Raw genomic sequence first — 17,023 nt, forward strand, 5'->3', positions numbered from 1 at the left:
TCCAAGGGCCACCCTAACCAGGCAGAAGAGCTCACACAAATTGCCAAGACTGCCCTCAGCACCTGCACCACACGCTATCACCTGCACACAGGAGCTTGAAGCGCCCCTCCTACAATCTAGGAAACAGTAGGGAAGGCAGATGGCAATACCCTGCAATAGAACAAGCCTCTGAGGCCAACTGCACGTTAAGTTCATCATCCCCCCTGCTGATACTCTCTGAGTCAATTTGTGTTGGGATATGGAGGGATTTGGGGGTAATTTCCCAAACTAGCTGAAGGAGAGCTGCATGACTGTAAGCCAGCACTGTCCTGTAAGCCACCATCAGGGAACGAACGAGTGATAGAACATGAGGAAATTGCCTCCAGTTGTGCAAGGGGACGTTTACATTGAGTATCAGGGAAAATTTCTTCACTGAAATGGTGCTGGTGGTGGCATTCCCACCCCTGGAGGTATTTACGAGACGTGTGGGAATGGTGCTTGAGGCCATATTTCAGTGGTGGGCTTGCCGTGTTAAGCTGATGGCGGAACTTGATGATCTTACGTGTTTGTTTTTTTTTCATCCTAACTGATCCTAAGTTTTTGTAACATTTCACTGCACGAATCCACCGTGTGGGCAGCCGCCCACTCCGCCTGTGGTAGCACGCACCAAGAGCCGCCTCATGGCCACCAGAACCCCCACGCAGCTCAGGCCAATGCTCGCCCCCGACAAAAAATTTCTCTTCAGCTAAGGCTAGCTATGTAGTGTTTCTACTTGCTGTCACAGCAGTCACCGAAAGCAAAGCATAGTCCAAGTCAGAGGAAAGGCCACTTAATCATTTGTAATTCTGCTCATGAGGACTTTTTTGTATTTGATACAAAGGCTTAAGATAAAATAGCAAACCTGAGCTAGTCACGCCTTCCATGTCCTCCTCTTTTTGATGTTGTAAAGTGCCTCAGGTTCAGTGAGTATTAGACAAAAGGATAGAAAAGCAAGGGGGAGTCTGACTGCAACTACTCTGGATGCTCAGATATGTAAAATATAATTGTATTAAATGGATTAAAAGAAATAAAAAGAGAAGGATAGGTGGCAAAAATTTCTGGCTTCCGAATTTGAAGTAATGGGTTAAAGCCAACTAATTTCTTCTATAGGTACACAGAAATTTATTTCAGTTTGTCCAAGTAGCTAATAAATCAATGCTTTTAGCAAAGGAGCCTGTATATAACCTGAGACGACAAAAATGTGGAAGGAAAATTGAATGCATTTTATAGCAAAGTCTGTATTACTCCTTTAACAGTATTTTCTGAACCATAAACAAACTCACTAATCTTCCAAAGAAATGACATTTTCCTATTAGGAAGTTAATTACTAGGACTTAGTCATCCAATTTATATTGGTGAATGTTTTGCTAGGGAAGGGAAATTAAAGGATAAAAAGGAAGAAGAATGAAGATTAAAAAAAAATGTTCTCATAGCCATGAAGCATAAATACTGTTCCTTCTCCTCAACAGTGGCATACCTACTAAACGGTATTTCTACTGACACTGTTATCAACATTTATCTTTTGTATGGTCTTCTCTAACAGTCAGGTAAAAATCTAACAAAACAAACACATGTAAATGCATATAAAATGCATGCTTTGGTTCTCCAAGAACACAGGCTCTTCAAGCCACCCATTTCAGCAGTTATGTGCCTGAAATTTTAATGGCACACATACATACTGTTTACAAAAATGGCAAGTAAAGCCTTCAAAATCTAGGAAGTGACAGAATTGATGCTGCCTGTGCAACATATCATAGAATCACAGAATATCCCAAGTTGGAAGGGACCCATAAGGATCATCAAGTCCAACTTCTGGCACCACACAGGTCTACCCAAAATTTTAAACTATATGACTACGTAGACAGTCCAAATGCTTCTTAAACTCCAACAGGCTTGGAGCAGTGACTACTTACCTGGGGAGCCTGTTCCAGTGTGCGACCACTCTCAGGGAAGAACCTCTTCCTGATGTCTAGCCTAAACCTCCCCTGCCTCAGCTTGACACCATTCCAGTGGGTCCTATTACTGGTGATTAAGGAGATTAGATCGGTGCCTGCCCCTCCACTCCCCCTCGTGAGGAAGCTGTAGGCTGTGATGAGGTCCCACCTCAGCCTCCTCTTTTCCAGGCTGAACAGGCCAAGTGCCCTCAGCCGCTCCTCATACATCTTCCCTTCTTTGCCCTTCACCATCTTTGTCACCCTCCTCTGGACACTCTCCAGTAGTTTCACATCCTTTTTGTACTGCGGTGCCCAGAACTGCACACAGTACTCAAGGTGAGGCCGCACCAGCGCAGAGTAGAGCAGGACAATCACCTCCCTCTATATTTCACAGTCTTCAGTAGCACAATTTTTCACATTTCTACAAGATCCCTACATCGTTCTGTGCAAAGAATGCACAGCGTACACTTAATCAGCAGCTATTCAACATCCTGATTAAACTGACTTTTAAAACTTATCATTTTCAGCTTATGTCAAATGGTTGAAACAGATCCAATCAGCACAACAGAGGCACATCTACCACAAGGGCTCTGCTGAAATGGTTGGGTGTAGCTTCCACATATCCTTCTCTGGATAATCTGAATTTGGAATCGCTTCATAAAACCTTTTTAACGTAAAGGTGCTACACTCTACTCATTCCTTCTAGTATCTCCTCACAATTTGAACAGGTATGTATCCAAGACAAGTGCGATATGGCTGTCTCACATAATGGTTCATGGCAGGGGCATGGAACTAGATCATCTTTAAGGTCCCTTCCAACCCAAACCGTTCTGTGATTCTGTGATCTGGGAAAAAAACACTTGTCACAGTGCTTGAGATTCCAAGCGTACTCAGATCATGCAACTTTTGCAATACAGATAACGTGCCGTTCAGCACAGTTTGAGTTGCATGTGTGCACACACACAAAGCCCTGCCCAGGAATAAGCCAAACAAACAGAAGGAGGATAATAGAGAGTCGAGGTGCATTCTCATGCACAAACTTCTTTGCTCCCTAGGAGCTGACAAAAGGCACTGGGCATTACCAGTGAGCACAGCACATTTAGCGTCAGAGGAATTTGCCAGAGCACTGGGGCAGAGTCATTACTGAGAAGCTTAACAGCGCAGAAGGGTCAGTCAGCAATGCATGCTCGCTTTCCTTGTGTCAAATGAAAGAAATGCTGCATCTTACAGACTGTGCCCGCAGCAGATGACAACAGCCTTCTCCCAAAGACGACTGTCGACAGCTTGGACGGAGTTTGAAACTGAACAGTGTGTTTGGCAACCAGTGTAAAACTTCTGGAGAGCACTGCATGCATAAAGATTAAACAACTGTAAAATTGAACAAGCAGGCTTTTTTTTGTTGTTGTTGTTCTTTTTTCTTTTTCTCCTGTGGAATAGGGCAAGTTTAAAGCAGTTGTTACTTGCTCCTGATCAATGCATTGCTAAAGGCAGGTGCATGCCCAGGCTAACTGTGCAGAGTTGATGTTAACAAACAGCTCTGTGTAGCTTGTGGTCTCTAAGGAAGCAACTGCTGCCGAGATACATATGAGGCCCGTGGCTAGCACAAAAATGGAGTTCAACATGTTACGGTGGCTAAAATGCTAATGGACTAAAGTCTTTATGAAAGGGAACAGAGATTAGAAATTGTGGAAAACCTACGGAATTCATCAGTACGGAAGTTCAGTGCTGTTCTGGTTCCTACAGAGTAAATATCCAATGCTTGATCAGACATCAAATGCAGTAAAGTTAAAATCTGAGGGTAGCAGCGACAGCAGGAAAGCAGACTAGGTAATTGGAGTGTCTTTTCCAGTTTTGTTACCATACGCTTCCCTGACTACATCATCTGAGTGACATAAGAAACTGGCTTCTTAAATCTGCACTTCCTAGGCACCTGACAAATTGTTTTGAGTTGTTCCCCTTTTGTTTCCTACATCAGGTAGACGCATCAGATATTAAACACTTAAACAACATGTATGTTTTTAGTTGAAAATTTTGTCCTTGGTAGTTTTTGTTGTCATTTGCTTGTGGTTTTTTTTTGGACTTCCTTTATTAATTTGGAATTTCCAGACACATGAGAGCCTCATCAGAGCATCTGAGCAGTGGCTGCAAATCCAAAATCCCCTATTATTCCCACATTTGCAATGTTTTCTGTCTCTTGTAGCAGAACAGGATAAACGTCAGTAGCAAGCAAGTGTATTTTAGAGTATCTGACGCTTTGCACTGTTAATCAGAAACAATATTTAACCCTGAGTAGAACAGGAATGACATTTTGCTATAAGTCAAGTCTACTTAAGAAATTGAAGCAGAAGCACTAGAATGCTGCTGAAAAGAAGGAACATACTGTGTGCTGGGATGCATTGCAGGTGACTTAGCTCTTACTCACTCATCTTTAATACTTCTCCCTTTCCTGCAATTGGCAGGTTGCTGAACACAGGGACTTTACTTTCATTCCCTTCCATCTCATAGTGTTTGAAGCTTATTTCCTTAACTACATTTGCTTATACAGGGTTACACAGTGACTACTATGCAATTGTTCAGGATCAGCTGTTTAATTTAAAGAATGAGAACCACAGAAACTAAATTCCCAGTAAAGAAAATCCTAACAACTCAGGGGAGTGGAAGCAAGATGTTAGCAGTGAAGGGTCGTCCAGCCCTGACACATTTCCAAAGTTCAGCTGGCAGAACTCACAAGGCTCCCTGCACCAACAGCAAGCAGTGAGCACGCACAGGACAACGTGCCACTACCGTTTCTTAATGGGTCAGCACACGTGCCCCCAGGTATCATTTTACAGACTGCTTAACCACAGACGTATCCAAAGATCACCAGGAAACATCCTGTAACACTGCCTTTCATTCTCAATTACTAAATCACAAAGCTGAAAGTACACTGAATAACTCCAAATTGTATTTTCTTCACAGTGCACTTACGATTTTGCTACAGAAACACTAATCAGCTGCAAGACATCAGATGGTCAATACCTGTAAATAGGATAAGAGACATCTGAAAATCTTCACTGCATGAATCATTTCTTGGAACTCTCTGTTTCGTTTCAAAGAGCGTTCTGTTCTTCGGTTTCCTAAGCACACCACCATATGATATGCGTGCTGCTGTTCATTTTGTTCCTAGATGCGTGACTTACTTATGAGAAATAGCAGGTTACAGAAATGTATGGTTTGACTGTTTATGAAAGCTTTAACGATTTACTCACTTCAGTTAGTATTTACTAAAAAAAAATCCAATACGCCATGTAATTCAGAAACCAGTCTCCAGTAAAGGTTCTGAACAGAGCTTTTTAAGATTTTTGCAATACCCATTTACTTTTCTAGCGTTACTAGTTACTAGCGCTTTTACCATCAGCACTACCATTTTCTTTCAATGGGAATATTCCCTTTACTCACAAAAGGGAAACAGAAATGTCAGTCTCATCTAGTCATACAGCTCAACTTTATTGTTCAAATCCCCCCTCATCAGCTCTTTAAGCCAAGCTTTTTGGCCCAGGGTCTTCCAAATGTAGTGGGTTTTTTTGTGCTTCTCAAACTGACCTGACAGATGGAGTAAGCCACACAACAATCCCGTTTGTGGAGTGCTTAGTTACATTTTAGTGAAGACAGAGGCAAATTAAATGTGAATAAATTAACCAACTTGTATGAACCATCCAAGCCCCCAGCACAGCTATGCTGGGTTACAGCCCCTATCAGCATCTTCCCAACTCCCTCTGGACAGCTTTACCAGCCGCAGGAAGGTTTTAGGCACTCACTCTCTGCACATGGATGTGCAAAAAGGCTCCGAGCACACGCACTGCCTCCAAGAGCCCTAAAACCTAACAAACAAATAAGTTGAGCTGTCCAGAAAGGGCTGTGAGCACCAAGGCAGCACGTTGCTAAGATCCCCAGGGACGAGCCAGCCGGCCAAACACCGCCTTACTCCTCCCTGTATCTCAACAAGATAAGCCAGGGCGATGCCTGCTGCTGCTTCTCCAACACCTATTTGAGGAAGCCCCGAGTCTCCCGCACCGTCCCGCACGGTGCTGCCAGCGCCACGAGGGCATCAGAACCTGCCTCGAAACTTCCCCACCGGCCCCAGCAGCCCGGCGCTCCCCTCACGACCCGAGAAGCGGCGAGGGGGCCCCCGCCCCGCGGCTGTGCCAGCCGAGCACCCGCGACCTCCGCGCACCGAGGGCCCGCCGCGGGGCCCCGGAGCCCCGGCAGCACGGCGCTGCCCGCCCGCCGCGCACCGCTTTGAGGTCCAGCACGCCGTCCTTGGCCTCCTGCAGCAGCGACACGAACTTGGTGGTCAGCAGCCCCAGGCTCTTCTCGTGACGGCTGCTGCTGCCGCCACCACCCGCCTCGGCCGCCGCGGCCATGCCGCCAGCCCGCCCGCCCGCGGGGCCGCGCCACGTGTGGCCGCCGCCGCAACAGCCCGAGCCCGGAACGGAGCCGGCCCGGGGGCTGCGGCGGGAGGGGCGGCGCCGCAGGAAGTGACGGGGCCGCCGTTGCCTGGACACCGGCGTGGTGGGGCCCGCGGGGCGGCCCGGCACCGGGACGGGGCCTTTGGGGGGGTGTGTGGGGGCCTGACGAGGGGTCCCCCCCCCCCCCCCCGTACCACGGCTTGTCCGCGGCGAGGCGGGGCCTCTTGGGTTGGGTGTGGGCGCCGGAGCTGCGTCCGTAGTGAACGCGGAGTGCCCCTGCCCCGGCTGCTGCCGGATGGGGGTCGAGGGGCTGGAGCAATTCTTCTAGAGGGAAAGGCTGAGGGAGACGGGGGTGGCCCGCCTGGGGAAGAGAAGCTCCGGGGAGACCTCCTTCAGGCCCTTCAGTACTTAAAGGGGCTTGTAAAAAGATGGGGAGCGACTCTTTGCTCAGTCAGATAACGACAGGACAAGGGGAAATGGTTTTAAACTATAAGAGGGGAGATTTAGATTAGAGGTTAGGGGAAATTCTTCACTGTGGGGGTGGTGAGGCACTGGCCCAGGTTGCCCAGACACGTTGTAGATGCCCCATCCCTGGAGGTGCTCAAAGCCAGGTTGGATGAGGTCCTGGGCAATCTGGTCCAATGGGTGGTATCCACCCATGGCAGGGGGGGTTGGAACTGGGTGATGTTTAAGGTCCCTTTTAACCTGAGCTGTCATATGATTCTAGCAGCTGAGAAACTTTGCTTGAAGCCCTTCACAACCAGCACAGCACCTGTAGCCCCCAAAAAACAGCAGCCCTCCCTGGCTCTCAGACCCCAGCTCAGCCCTAGCTGCTGGAGCACGCAGGTGAGACAAGACACAGGGCACAGTGATGCTCCAAACAAAGGCACGGCCAGTAGGGGATGCTTACCTTGTCCCTCACACTGGCATCTGACTATGTGTGTCAGGAGTCTCCATTCAGATAAACGTTTTTCTCTACATTGTTATGTTAAAAGTAGAGAAGCTTTAGAATTCCTACACTGTGGATTTTAGAGAAGCACTGCAAGAAGGAAGTAGTATTGGAAAAGACCAAAAAAAAAAAAAAAAAAAGAGGGAAGCAATGCCAGAGGGAGAATTAGACCCATGAAAACCAAACAATACAAACACTACCACAGCACGTACATACCCAGGTGCTACGGTATGAGATTTCTGAGCCAAGAACAAAGAACAATAAGAGTTATGGTGAAAAGCAGTAGCTCCTCCCTGTGACAAAATCAGGAAATAATTTCAGAATTAAAAGTTTTGGAGGGAAAAAATCTGAAGCTGACATTAATAAATCAAATCAGGGTACAAAGTTCTTTTACCTTGCTGGTACATCCCCCGTATTCAATTATTTCACTTGAAGTGTAACCTTGTCAGATAGTAAGAAAAACGCCCAAAGAAACACATAAAAGTCGTAACAGAAAATGCTCTGAAGTGCTCCGTGAGTACTGCAACCTTTCTATGTGACATTCATGTAACTGTTATAGAAAGTTTTCCAGATTAGTATTTTTTCACATAACGTGGCTTCTGAAGAAGCCCGTGTGCAGAGCACAAGTTAAGAATGAGAAGACATTTTCTTCTGCGTTTAGGTAGCATTGAGATACTATCATCAGGGAATCAAGAGATTATTGTGATAGTAGGCAACAAATAAATTAAACTAATTTTAAACTTTACAGCAAGATTTACTAGACTGACACACAATTGCATTAGCTCTTGCCCCTTGCTGTTACCCCATGTATTCATTACTACATATTATCAGTTATTACATAGATTCAAAGAAGTCAGCCCTTTATCATTACACTTATACATTAGCTGGGAAAGTACGTTACCAGAGAGCGGATGACCCATTGTAAGTACTGATGTCTCTGCTCCTTGCTGGTCTCAGTGGCCAGATGCAGGAACCCTTGAATGCAAGGAACCAGCACCAAAGCGGGTGTCTTCTTTCTGCCCCCTCCCAGAAGCCTAGGATATTCCTCTTTTATAAGGCAGTACACAATGTCTGAACAATTCCCAGCCCTTGACCTCCACCTTTTTTTTTTTTTTCTTCACTGCAGATTCCTTTCTTAAAGCAAAAGCAGTCTTTTCCCACCTCCCAAGGTTGTGCTTTTTAAAAGATAGCAGCAGCTGTGAGTTACTTGTGGTGCTGCAGCCTCTGCTTCAGCTTCTGCCCATATTTTCAAGGCCTCTGCTACCATCCCATGCTTAAGCTGTTCCTCGTAACAAGAGGCAGGTGTTCCAGCCTCTGCTTCATACGGCAAGTTCTCATAACAAGTTGGTAACAAGCCCAACAGGCCTTGCACAATTAACCAAAGGTCTGTGGCCTGTCATTAGCATTATTTATTTATTTTTTTTAAATTACCTATACAACATTACAGTGCACATGTGGGGGTTCAGAACAAGCTGATACTGAAATCAGGTTAGTAGCGTCTGTTGTCACTTGTGCTATCTGACCCTGCTTTAACTACTGTGAGATGCAAGGTGGGAAGAAATAGCTCCACCTGGTGTACCAACAAATATGACATTATAATTACTACCACAGCACTAAGTACTTCCAGTGATAGTGCAGTAAAATTAACATTTAGGGGCTTCTGAGCCCCTAAGTGAAATAGATGAAGATGTTGAAGTCTCTATCATGTAAATGTTAGAACAGTCATATTAGCATAAGGCTTATGAGTTGTTTCCATAAAGCCTGGTTAGAAGCCACTTGCTGCAACGAGGGCAGATTAAACATTTTCAGGTAAATTATTGGATCTCTTATTACAAGAATCTCCATTCAGATGAAGGAAACCTTAAAGCTTGTCTTCATATACTTTTGTATTCTTGCATCTAGAAAATCTCGTTTTTACATTCTTTTATTAAGAACATTAATGCCTCATTCATATGATGATGTCAGTAATAGATTGATTCTGATCTAATTTCACAGAATAGTAAAAAATAACCAAAGGTTAGAAAAAATATTTATTATGAAAACACTATATAAATATTTGTCTGATTCTCAAACCTTCAAAATTCTTCACAAAGACTTATTCTCTGGAAGCACTTCAAAGCAAACAAGGAAAAAAGTGCACTGTAGTGCATTTGTTTAAATTAATACATACACTAAAAAGTGTATTAATGAAGGACAACTCTCAAATATAAGGCATAAAGCTTCAAAGATCCTGTTGAATGTCGCTCAGAGCAGATGTAATTCGTCTGATTTTATTTTCCATGGCTTTTTTATTGTTTGCCATTTCCTGTAGAAGCTGACGCATTTCTTCTTCGACACAGTAAACCTGAAAGCATATACAGATCAAATATAATTCTTGCTTATCCTTAATACACCAATGAACATATAATCTTGCCAATTTTTAACGCTGATAAGAAATGGAGGAGTTCCATGCTTATGGAACTTAAAAAACTTGTTTTAAACTTTATATTACGGAAAGGAAAAAATATATTTAACAGTAGTAGTAGTCATAAATAAGTATTTTCTTAAGGAGCTAGATAAAACACCACCAATAAAGACATGACAGGACAAAAATCTCTGAATCAGAAAAAGTCGATGGCATATGGTATCAGACAGTTAAATAAGTATAGCAATTTTGCCAGTAAGCAAAATTTGCAATAGCAGAATTTTGTTTAAAAACGTATTAATTTACTAAGAGATTGCTAGTAATGTATCAAAACTAAAATATCTACTTGTGTAGAAAAAGTACCAGTCTGTCACATCTAGAAAGAATGCAATATATAGCAAGAGAAACAACTGTTAACACAGGCATGGGTGAGTTAAATGGAGTATCTGGTATAATAAACATTCCTTATCTATACAGGCAAAAATAATAGTAGGGTATTGATTAGTAACAGTGACGCAGTGTACAACTTTTCTTGAACACAGAACCCCATGACAGTACAGTTCTAGGTATTCTCTTAGTGTGCAAAGAAGGATAAAATACAAGTAGAATAAACATTTATCTAGTATCAAAATTACTTTTTCATTTGCTGCTTCAATTTGTTTTTGCTTTTCATTTGCCAGCTGCACTAGTTCTGCCTCATGAGCTGCCAACACTGACTCAAGTTGTTTTCTAAAAGCATCATCCATTTCATGAAGCTTTTCCATAGCAATCCTAAAAAATAAAGAAAGGTACACTCTTAAAAACAACCAAAAATATTAAGTATTTCGCTTTGTCTAATTCTTCGTTTCATTAAGGATTTACCAACACAGGAACAGAGACAGTTATTTCAATATCTGACTTCAGAAGTTATCTTGTTTTCTCCAGTGCATGCTCTAGTTTCATGCACCATATTTAGGGCTTCTGGCATTCTGCTTAACAGAAGCAGTTAATCACCATTAGCTGAAACATTTAATCACTAGCAACAATGCAAAAATTCAGACTTGCTACTGCCAACTAAGAGCTCCATATGTTTTCAAATATATTGGCTTATCATACTTTTGCTTCCTGAGAAAAAAATGACTAGACTATGAGATCCTGTAGACTGCCTGCAGGCTTGAGTTTCACACAAACAAAATAGTATCTACTTCACTGCCACTCCTTCACATTTCCTTGATTCCAAGCAATTTGTGCTTTTAGGCGATAATTCTAAAATATGCAGTAACAAAGCAAAGCAACTTATTCCACTACAGAATTACTTTACACCAAATTTTTGAAACAAAATAATTATTTTGGATTAAATTTCAGTTTCATGACTGATTTTGCAACCATTCCAAAAGTGTAACCATTTGCAACCATTTCTTCAGGTGTAGTTGCTGTTTTTTTTGTTTTGTTTTTAAATCAGACTTGACTATCAAGGTATTTTCTTTGATTTATTAATCAGATGACCTTTCTTAATTAATGAAAGAGTGATTAATAAAAGCATTTAATTTAAAAAGCAAAATACCTTAGTCATCCTAGGCCATTCCTTTAGTAAAATGTGGTTATTTCTGCTAGATAAATTTGCAGTCTTACTAATTAGCTAGTCTTCTCTTAAGAATAGTTGAGAAGAAGGAAAACAAGAGAAAGGGGGCTAAAGTACAAATCCTACTACCAATCTAAGCTTATCACAGGCAGTGTTCTACCATATTTCTCCATAACGCCAGAAGTCAAGCAACTGAGCATCACCTACATCCTAGGTCATTTTCTGGGGTATGGATATTGGTTTCCAGACTGTTACAGACTGTGAGCCTGTGCCTCAAGTGCATGATGATCTTTACTGCATGACTCTGGACAGCACACATGACGACTGTATACCCGTCACCATCACATAAGCATACTAAGGAGGCATAAGTGTAGGCTCTAATAGTTTTCAAATCAAATGGGAATATAGCTAAAAAGTATATAGAACAAATACTGTAACTGAATATCAGGTTCCATGTATTAAAGTTGCCTGTATAGCAAGAATTATTTCTACACACACTGTTCACTGGAAATGAGCTCATCAAGTACTTAAAAAAGCATTGTGCATTCTGTCACTGTATAATAAACATTTTGTATACTTATTAGGACTGCAACTCTATAGTAATTGAGCAGTCACAAAATATACTATTAGTGTTAAGGTTTTCACCTCTGAGTTTGAAGACTTTTATTTCTCTCTTCGATCAGCTTCTTCTCTTTGGTATCAAAGCTCTCTTTCATGTGTTTAACTTGCACCTCCAACTGGCTCAACAGCTCCCCTTTACCTTGCCACTTCTTTTTCAGTGCACTGAAAACACATACGTTTACAATGAATGCAGATGCCACTTTTTATGAGGACAGAGAAAGTTTTTCATGTTTCCATTTTTCCTTCCCTCTCCCCCCCCCTTCTGTGGGTTTTAATAGCAAGTTAGTACTCTATGAACAAAAAAACCCTTCATGGAACTGCTGTATACAATTATGATCCCAAAGAATTATGGTCAATTATGTGCATCACCTGTGTGCTTTCTTAATGTCATCAAGTTCTACTTCTTTTTCTTCTAGCTGTTGCTTTAATTGCTCTTTTCTTTCATTTTGCCTTTCTAATTTTTCCATTAGCTCTTCAAATTCAACAGCTTTTTCATCCAATTGCACTTGTAAAAGCTTCTGAGCTTTCTTATTTTCTTCATGCTGCTTTCTCATTTGTTGATCTTTTTCTTGTAAGCTCTTTAAAAGAGAAACATTTCAGAACACAAAAATGCCCTCCATTTCAACTATTACCCTTAAAAAAAGGATGTTTAGTCTATGCTAAACAGAACAAAGCAGAACGATGTGATTAATAAGCTAAAGTTTTAAGTTTCTGAATGAGATGAATGGAATAAACTGAGCAAAACATAGGAGCTGCTCTGTTAAAACACTAACTTACACAAACAGAAGAGATATTTACATTGCAAAATAAACCTGACACAAATTTCGTTTTTTTTTTTTCTAGTAACACAGGAAGAAGTCTTATCCTAGTCTTTTCTACTCTCAAAATCATTATAAAGAACAATGAAGCGACGCAAAGAGAAGACAATCTGTACAAACTCAAAGAACATTTCCACACGTTAAGTTAGTACAAGGCCCTCTTCCGCTCCCAGTGAAATCAATTGTCACTGACAGCCTAATCATGCTTTCTGAGTAAAACTAGGAGTGCAGAGCCAGCTTTCATCACTCTTTACCATAACTTTTACCACAAGTCTTAATTTTAAATAAGCACATAAATTGTCACACGTCCAACTTACTTCTTTTAATCGCCTAATTGTTTCTGTCTGGTCATCCACTATCTTGTTTTTAATTCTTATAGTATCGCTGTCCTGTTCCTTTTGCTTTTTTAATGTCTCAATCTCGTTTGTTAAAACCTCAATTTTTGCCTCCAGCTTTCCCCGATCTTGAGAAAGATGAGCTCCTGGATAAAACAGGATATTTGTACTACAACACTCTGTTAACAGGTAACTTCAAGATATGTTTTGTTTGTTTGTTTTTAATTTTATTTCCTTTCCATTGACATTACAATATTAAACGAACACAATCACTTCAATCTGCAAGCAGAAAATACTTTAAAGGAATGCAGAACTAAAGGTTGGTATTTTATCCTTTGAAAACGTGTCTAACAAAAAATGAACAGTGATTCTTACAAACACAACCAATCTCAAAGAACCCACAAGATGGTGCTAAGAGTCACATGAATCAGGGGGAAAAAAAAGGCAAAGCCTTTTTTCACCCTGTATTTAATGCATCATTGTTTATTTTTACAAGTAGTCTACTGAAATTTTCACATTGGACTCCTGATAGACATGCAGTGTTAAATAACACTACAAACACATCCTTTCATAGCTTTGTATCTAAAAGTGTTTTGTATAACATTATGGCATTCGATTTTGACATTTTGGGGATGTAGAATATAACTAAGTGTATTCACAACTAACACAACTGCCATTAAAGTTCTCATAAACAGCCTGTGTACAACAGATCTATTTTTCCATGTCATCTTTACAACTGGTTAAGATAAACAAGACATCCAGACACCCTCTTATGATTACAAATATATTAGGATGTTTACTTGAAAAGTATGATACTGAACACCAGCATTTTTATTGCAATAGAATGAATAATAATAATAAAAAAAGTTTTACCCTGTTGTGCCAACTCCTGCCCCCATATTTTCCTTTCCATTTTTAATCCATCAATAACAGATTCCTGGGCAGTCAGCTGAGAAATAAGTTTTCCATTTTCCTTCTTCAGAAGTTCCACCTGAACAGCCTTTGCTTTGTCCTGCTCAATCACAGTTTCAAGTTCTTCAGTTCGGCACTGTATGAATATTCATTCAGGGAATGGGAAAAGAAAATAAGATCCTTTAAAATAAGTATTCAAAATTTCCATCAATGCTAGCCACCCAGGAAAGTATTACTGCAAATTAAATGAACTGAAGAATATTCTGCTTGCCTGTAAGCTTCTACCTGATTTAAAAAAAAAAAAAAAAAAAAACTCTTCCCATTAATGAGACACAAACATTTGCTTCAAATAGAAACACTTAAATCCCAGAAAATTGTTTATAAAGCTGTTTTCTTAAATAACCATCTTAAATTATTAACGCCATTATAAAAACCCATTTACACATTGTAAATGTGCAAGTCAGAAACTTTTGCTGTCATTGGTTCTCTTAAGACATTAAAAGCCAATCCAAAAGACAAATGAAGCTGTGATGTTTTGAACTTCCCACGATAAAGATTTATCTTCAATTCCACAAGTTTTTGGTTTATATATTCCTTGTGTTTAATATTACTATAACTGTATTTTGTTTTTCAGCAACAAACATCACTCATTGGCAGAATCATGTTTTGTTTGGACACCACAATATTAATGTGTAGCAAGGAGATTAAAAACAGCTGTGCAGGGGCTGTTATGTAGGACAGGCTGGATACATACATCCACTGGATTACACTTCAAAGTTGTTGAACAGTTAGTTATGTTCCTAAGAGAATAAAGAACTATTTGTGGATAACAGTACTATACTGTACTAGGACAGATTAGTAGTATAAGTTAAAGCAACCATGTCCATGCTATGTAATATTAAAATAAGGCAATTAGCAGGTAAGAACTAATACTGATAATTTTGTTTACCTCTCAGAGGTATTATGCAGATAATGAACGTGCTGCTACAATGGAGTATTTAAGCAGTTTCATTTTTACTTCACATACAGTGTTCACCTAGTATTTTAGCTGCAGAACCATATTTCGTTATCTTGCATTAATACCCCTGACCTTTTGTAAATTAAGGTTTTTAAATCTCAGTTTAGAGTCACTACTATATTACATATACACCATTAGTGCTCATCGGGGGGAAGAACTGCACTTTCTCTAAATACATGAATGACTCTGGATTTTGCTATAAGGGTACCATAATGTTTGTACCTTTATGTTTGCTGTGGCTTCCTCATTTGATTTCATTAATTCTGCAATCTTCGCTTTCTGTTCTTTCACTATACTTGTCAGGTCTTGGATCAGACTTGTCATCTCTTTTTCCTTTTGTTGAAGATGAAAGAGGGTTTGTTGATGTTCAACTAGATCAGCAGCAGCATTTTCAAAATTCTCTTTAACCTAGAATTTGATAAGAACTCTTAATACTAACATTTGAGAATAAGCATGTATACATACATATAAATGTCATCTTATTTTCAAATAAAGGAAGAAAATAAGTTTAGAAACAATAATGTGAAATTAATCTTCATGGAAGCATAGGAAGCAGACCAGAAAAAAGCAGAGCTCAAAAGACAAAAACACACTCTAAATTGTATGAGGTAAAACAACATTTAAGATCTGGAAATAAGAACTTACAAGGAAAAAATTCAGAATTCAGTTTTAAGAGAGAGATTTGAAGGGTGAAAATAACACTGATTTAAAATGAAGAGAACCCAATTTAAGACAAAACATTTAAAGTTGTATTTATTTCACTTACCATTTAAAATAACATCAACACTAGCCATAGAAATTATCTAAGGAATTCAGTAAACAAATTTTGATTTTGAATTTCAAAAATCAATTTTGAATTCAGTTTTCAATTTTGAAACACTAGAGAGCTTAATTATTAAATATACTAATGTACATGTAGCTATAACCTTCTTATCAAGAGACAACAGGACTTTTTACAATAGTATATTCTAATAGAAAAGGAATATTTTTTTTTAAAAAGACTACTAAATGGAAGTTTTTCTAATTTCTTTTCATTAACTTTTATTTACGAACAAAAAATGCATTTTTTTGCTGTGTGTACACTGACATAGCATTTAGTATCTAGGTTTTCATTATTGATAATTTAAGGTTTACTAGTATATTTATGAGCAATCCTAGTATTTTATATGAAGAATTCTTGGAACAAACACCTTAAGAATCAAAAGAATATGACACGCTTAACAACACTTAAAACAACAGCTCTGTCTAGTTTGAGATCAAATGTTCTTGTGAGCTTACCTCTTTAAACCTTTTCGCTTCAATAGTTAAAGCTAAACGAAATTCATCTTCTAACTCTGTATATTTCTGGTTTAACATATTGATTTTCTCCTGAAATTCTTTAACACGCTGTTCATGCCTCTGCTCCTCTTTAGCCACTTCTTTTGACAAAGCATCTTGAAATTCGGGTCCATGTAAAGCAACTCGGGTTTCGAGTTCTTTCCTGGACATGCAAGCACATGCAAGAACTACAGAGAAAAGAACTACTGTATCTCACAAAGCTACTTCAGTTGGTTTCCTTACTATTTTTAGTAACAAAAACTTTACTAACAAAATGATAAATTATATATTAAAGGGAATATGTTCCTTAGTTCCACTGATAGATCGCAGTCTTCTGTGACAGTGGCCTTGGGATGGGAAAAAGTGCATTAACTACTACTATTAATACTACTACTACCCAGAGAAAGGAACAACTTCACTTTTTAATTCAAACTTCTGTAGGAATTATCCAGTTTTTCTTTTGCTGTTAGCTAGTGTTTGTTTGCTTTGCAGTTAACAAGGAATCACAAAGATCTGGAAAAGATGGTAAATCAGGAAAACTATTGAAACCACAGGAAAACCAGATACCCTATCCTGCATTTATTCTCTTCTCCTTCCTTACCAAACAACTGTTACTCCCCACTCAGACCCCACATTTGAGAAGTAACAGCAATCTAAACAACAACATAAAGAGCTTCAGTATATAAAA

The 17,023-nt window shown here is 39.9% G+C and overlaps 2 protein-coding genes and 1 long non-coding RNA gene across 7 annotated transcripts in view; 1 reads left to right on the forward strand and 2 right to left on the reverse strand.

Moving 5' to 3' along the window:
• E2F5 (E2F transcription factor 5) overlaps positions 1-8,461 on the reverse strand; it is a 17,551-nt gene extending 9,090 nt beyond the window's left edge. Inside the window, exon 1 of one of the 3 annotated variants that reach the window (XM_072034482.1) lies at positions 8,251-8,461. Coding sequence is in view for 1 of the 3 variants with exons in the window: in XM_072034481.1 (XP_071890582.1) it covers positions 6,227-6,355 (129 nt within the window). In the remaining 2 variants the exon portion in view is untranslated. Of the gene's footprint in view, positions 1-6,165; positions 6,179-6,226; positions 6,474-8,250 lie in introns of those variants that run through there. The other 2 variants (XM_072034481.1, XM_072034483.1) reach the window with 2 other exon arrangements.
• LOC140001846 (uncharacterized) overlaps positions 6,587-17,023 on the forward strand; it is a 17,178-nt gene continuing 6,741 nt past the window's right edge. The window contains exons 1-3 of the long non-coding RNA XR_011807429.1: positions 6,587-7,246; positions 12,779-12,897; positions 13,206-13,277. This is a non-coding gene — a long non-coding RNA (uncharacterized lncRNA). The remainder of the gene's footprint in view (positions 7,247-12,778; positions 12,898-13,205; positions 13,278-17,023) is intronic.
• The window catches only part of LRRCC1 (leucine rich repeat and coiled-coil centrosomal protein 1), an 18,882-nt gene continuing 11,220 nt past the window's right edge, over positions 9,362-17,023 (reverse strand). For all 3 annotated transcript variants that reach the window (XM_027452424.3, XM_072034479.1, XM_072034480.1), the window contains 8 exons: positions 16,297-16,498; positions 15,241-15,426; positions 13,962-14,136; positions 13,071-13,234; positions 12,305-12,513; positions 11,960-12,097; positions 10,389-10,524; positions 9,362-9,693 (listed from right to left, as the gene is read on the reverse strand). In XM_027452424.3, the coding sequence (XP_027308225.3) occupies positions 9,571-9,693; positions 10,389-10,524; positions 11,960-12,097; positions 12,305-12,513; positions 13,071-13,234; positions 13,962-14,136; positions 15,241-15,426; positions 16,297-16,498 (1,333 nt within the window). In that variant the 3' untranslated portion in view covers positions 9,362-9,570. The remainder of the gene's footprint in view (positions 9,694-10,388; positions 10,525-11,959; positions 12,098-12,304; positions 12,514-13,070; positions 13,235-13,961; positions 14,137-15,240; positions 15,427-16,296; positions 16,499-17,023) is intronic.

This window comes from Anas platyrhynchos, chromosome 2 (genome assembly GCF_047663525.1).
Source record: "Anas platyrhynchos isolate ZD024472 breed Pekin duck chromosome 2, IASCAAS_PekinDuck_T2T, whole genome shotgun sequence".
NCBI lineage: Eukaryota > Metazoa > Chordata > Aves > Anseriformes > Anatidae > Anas > Anas platyrhynchos.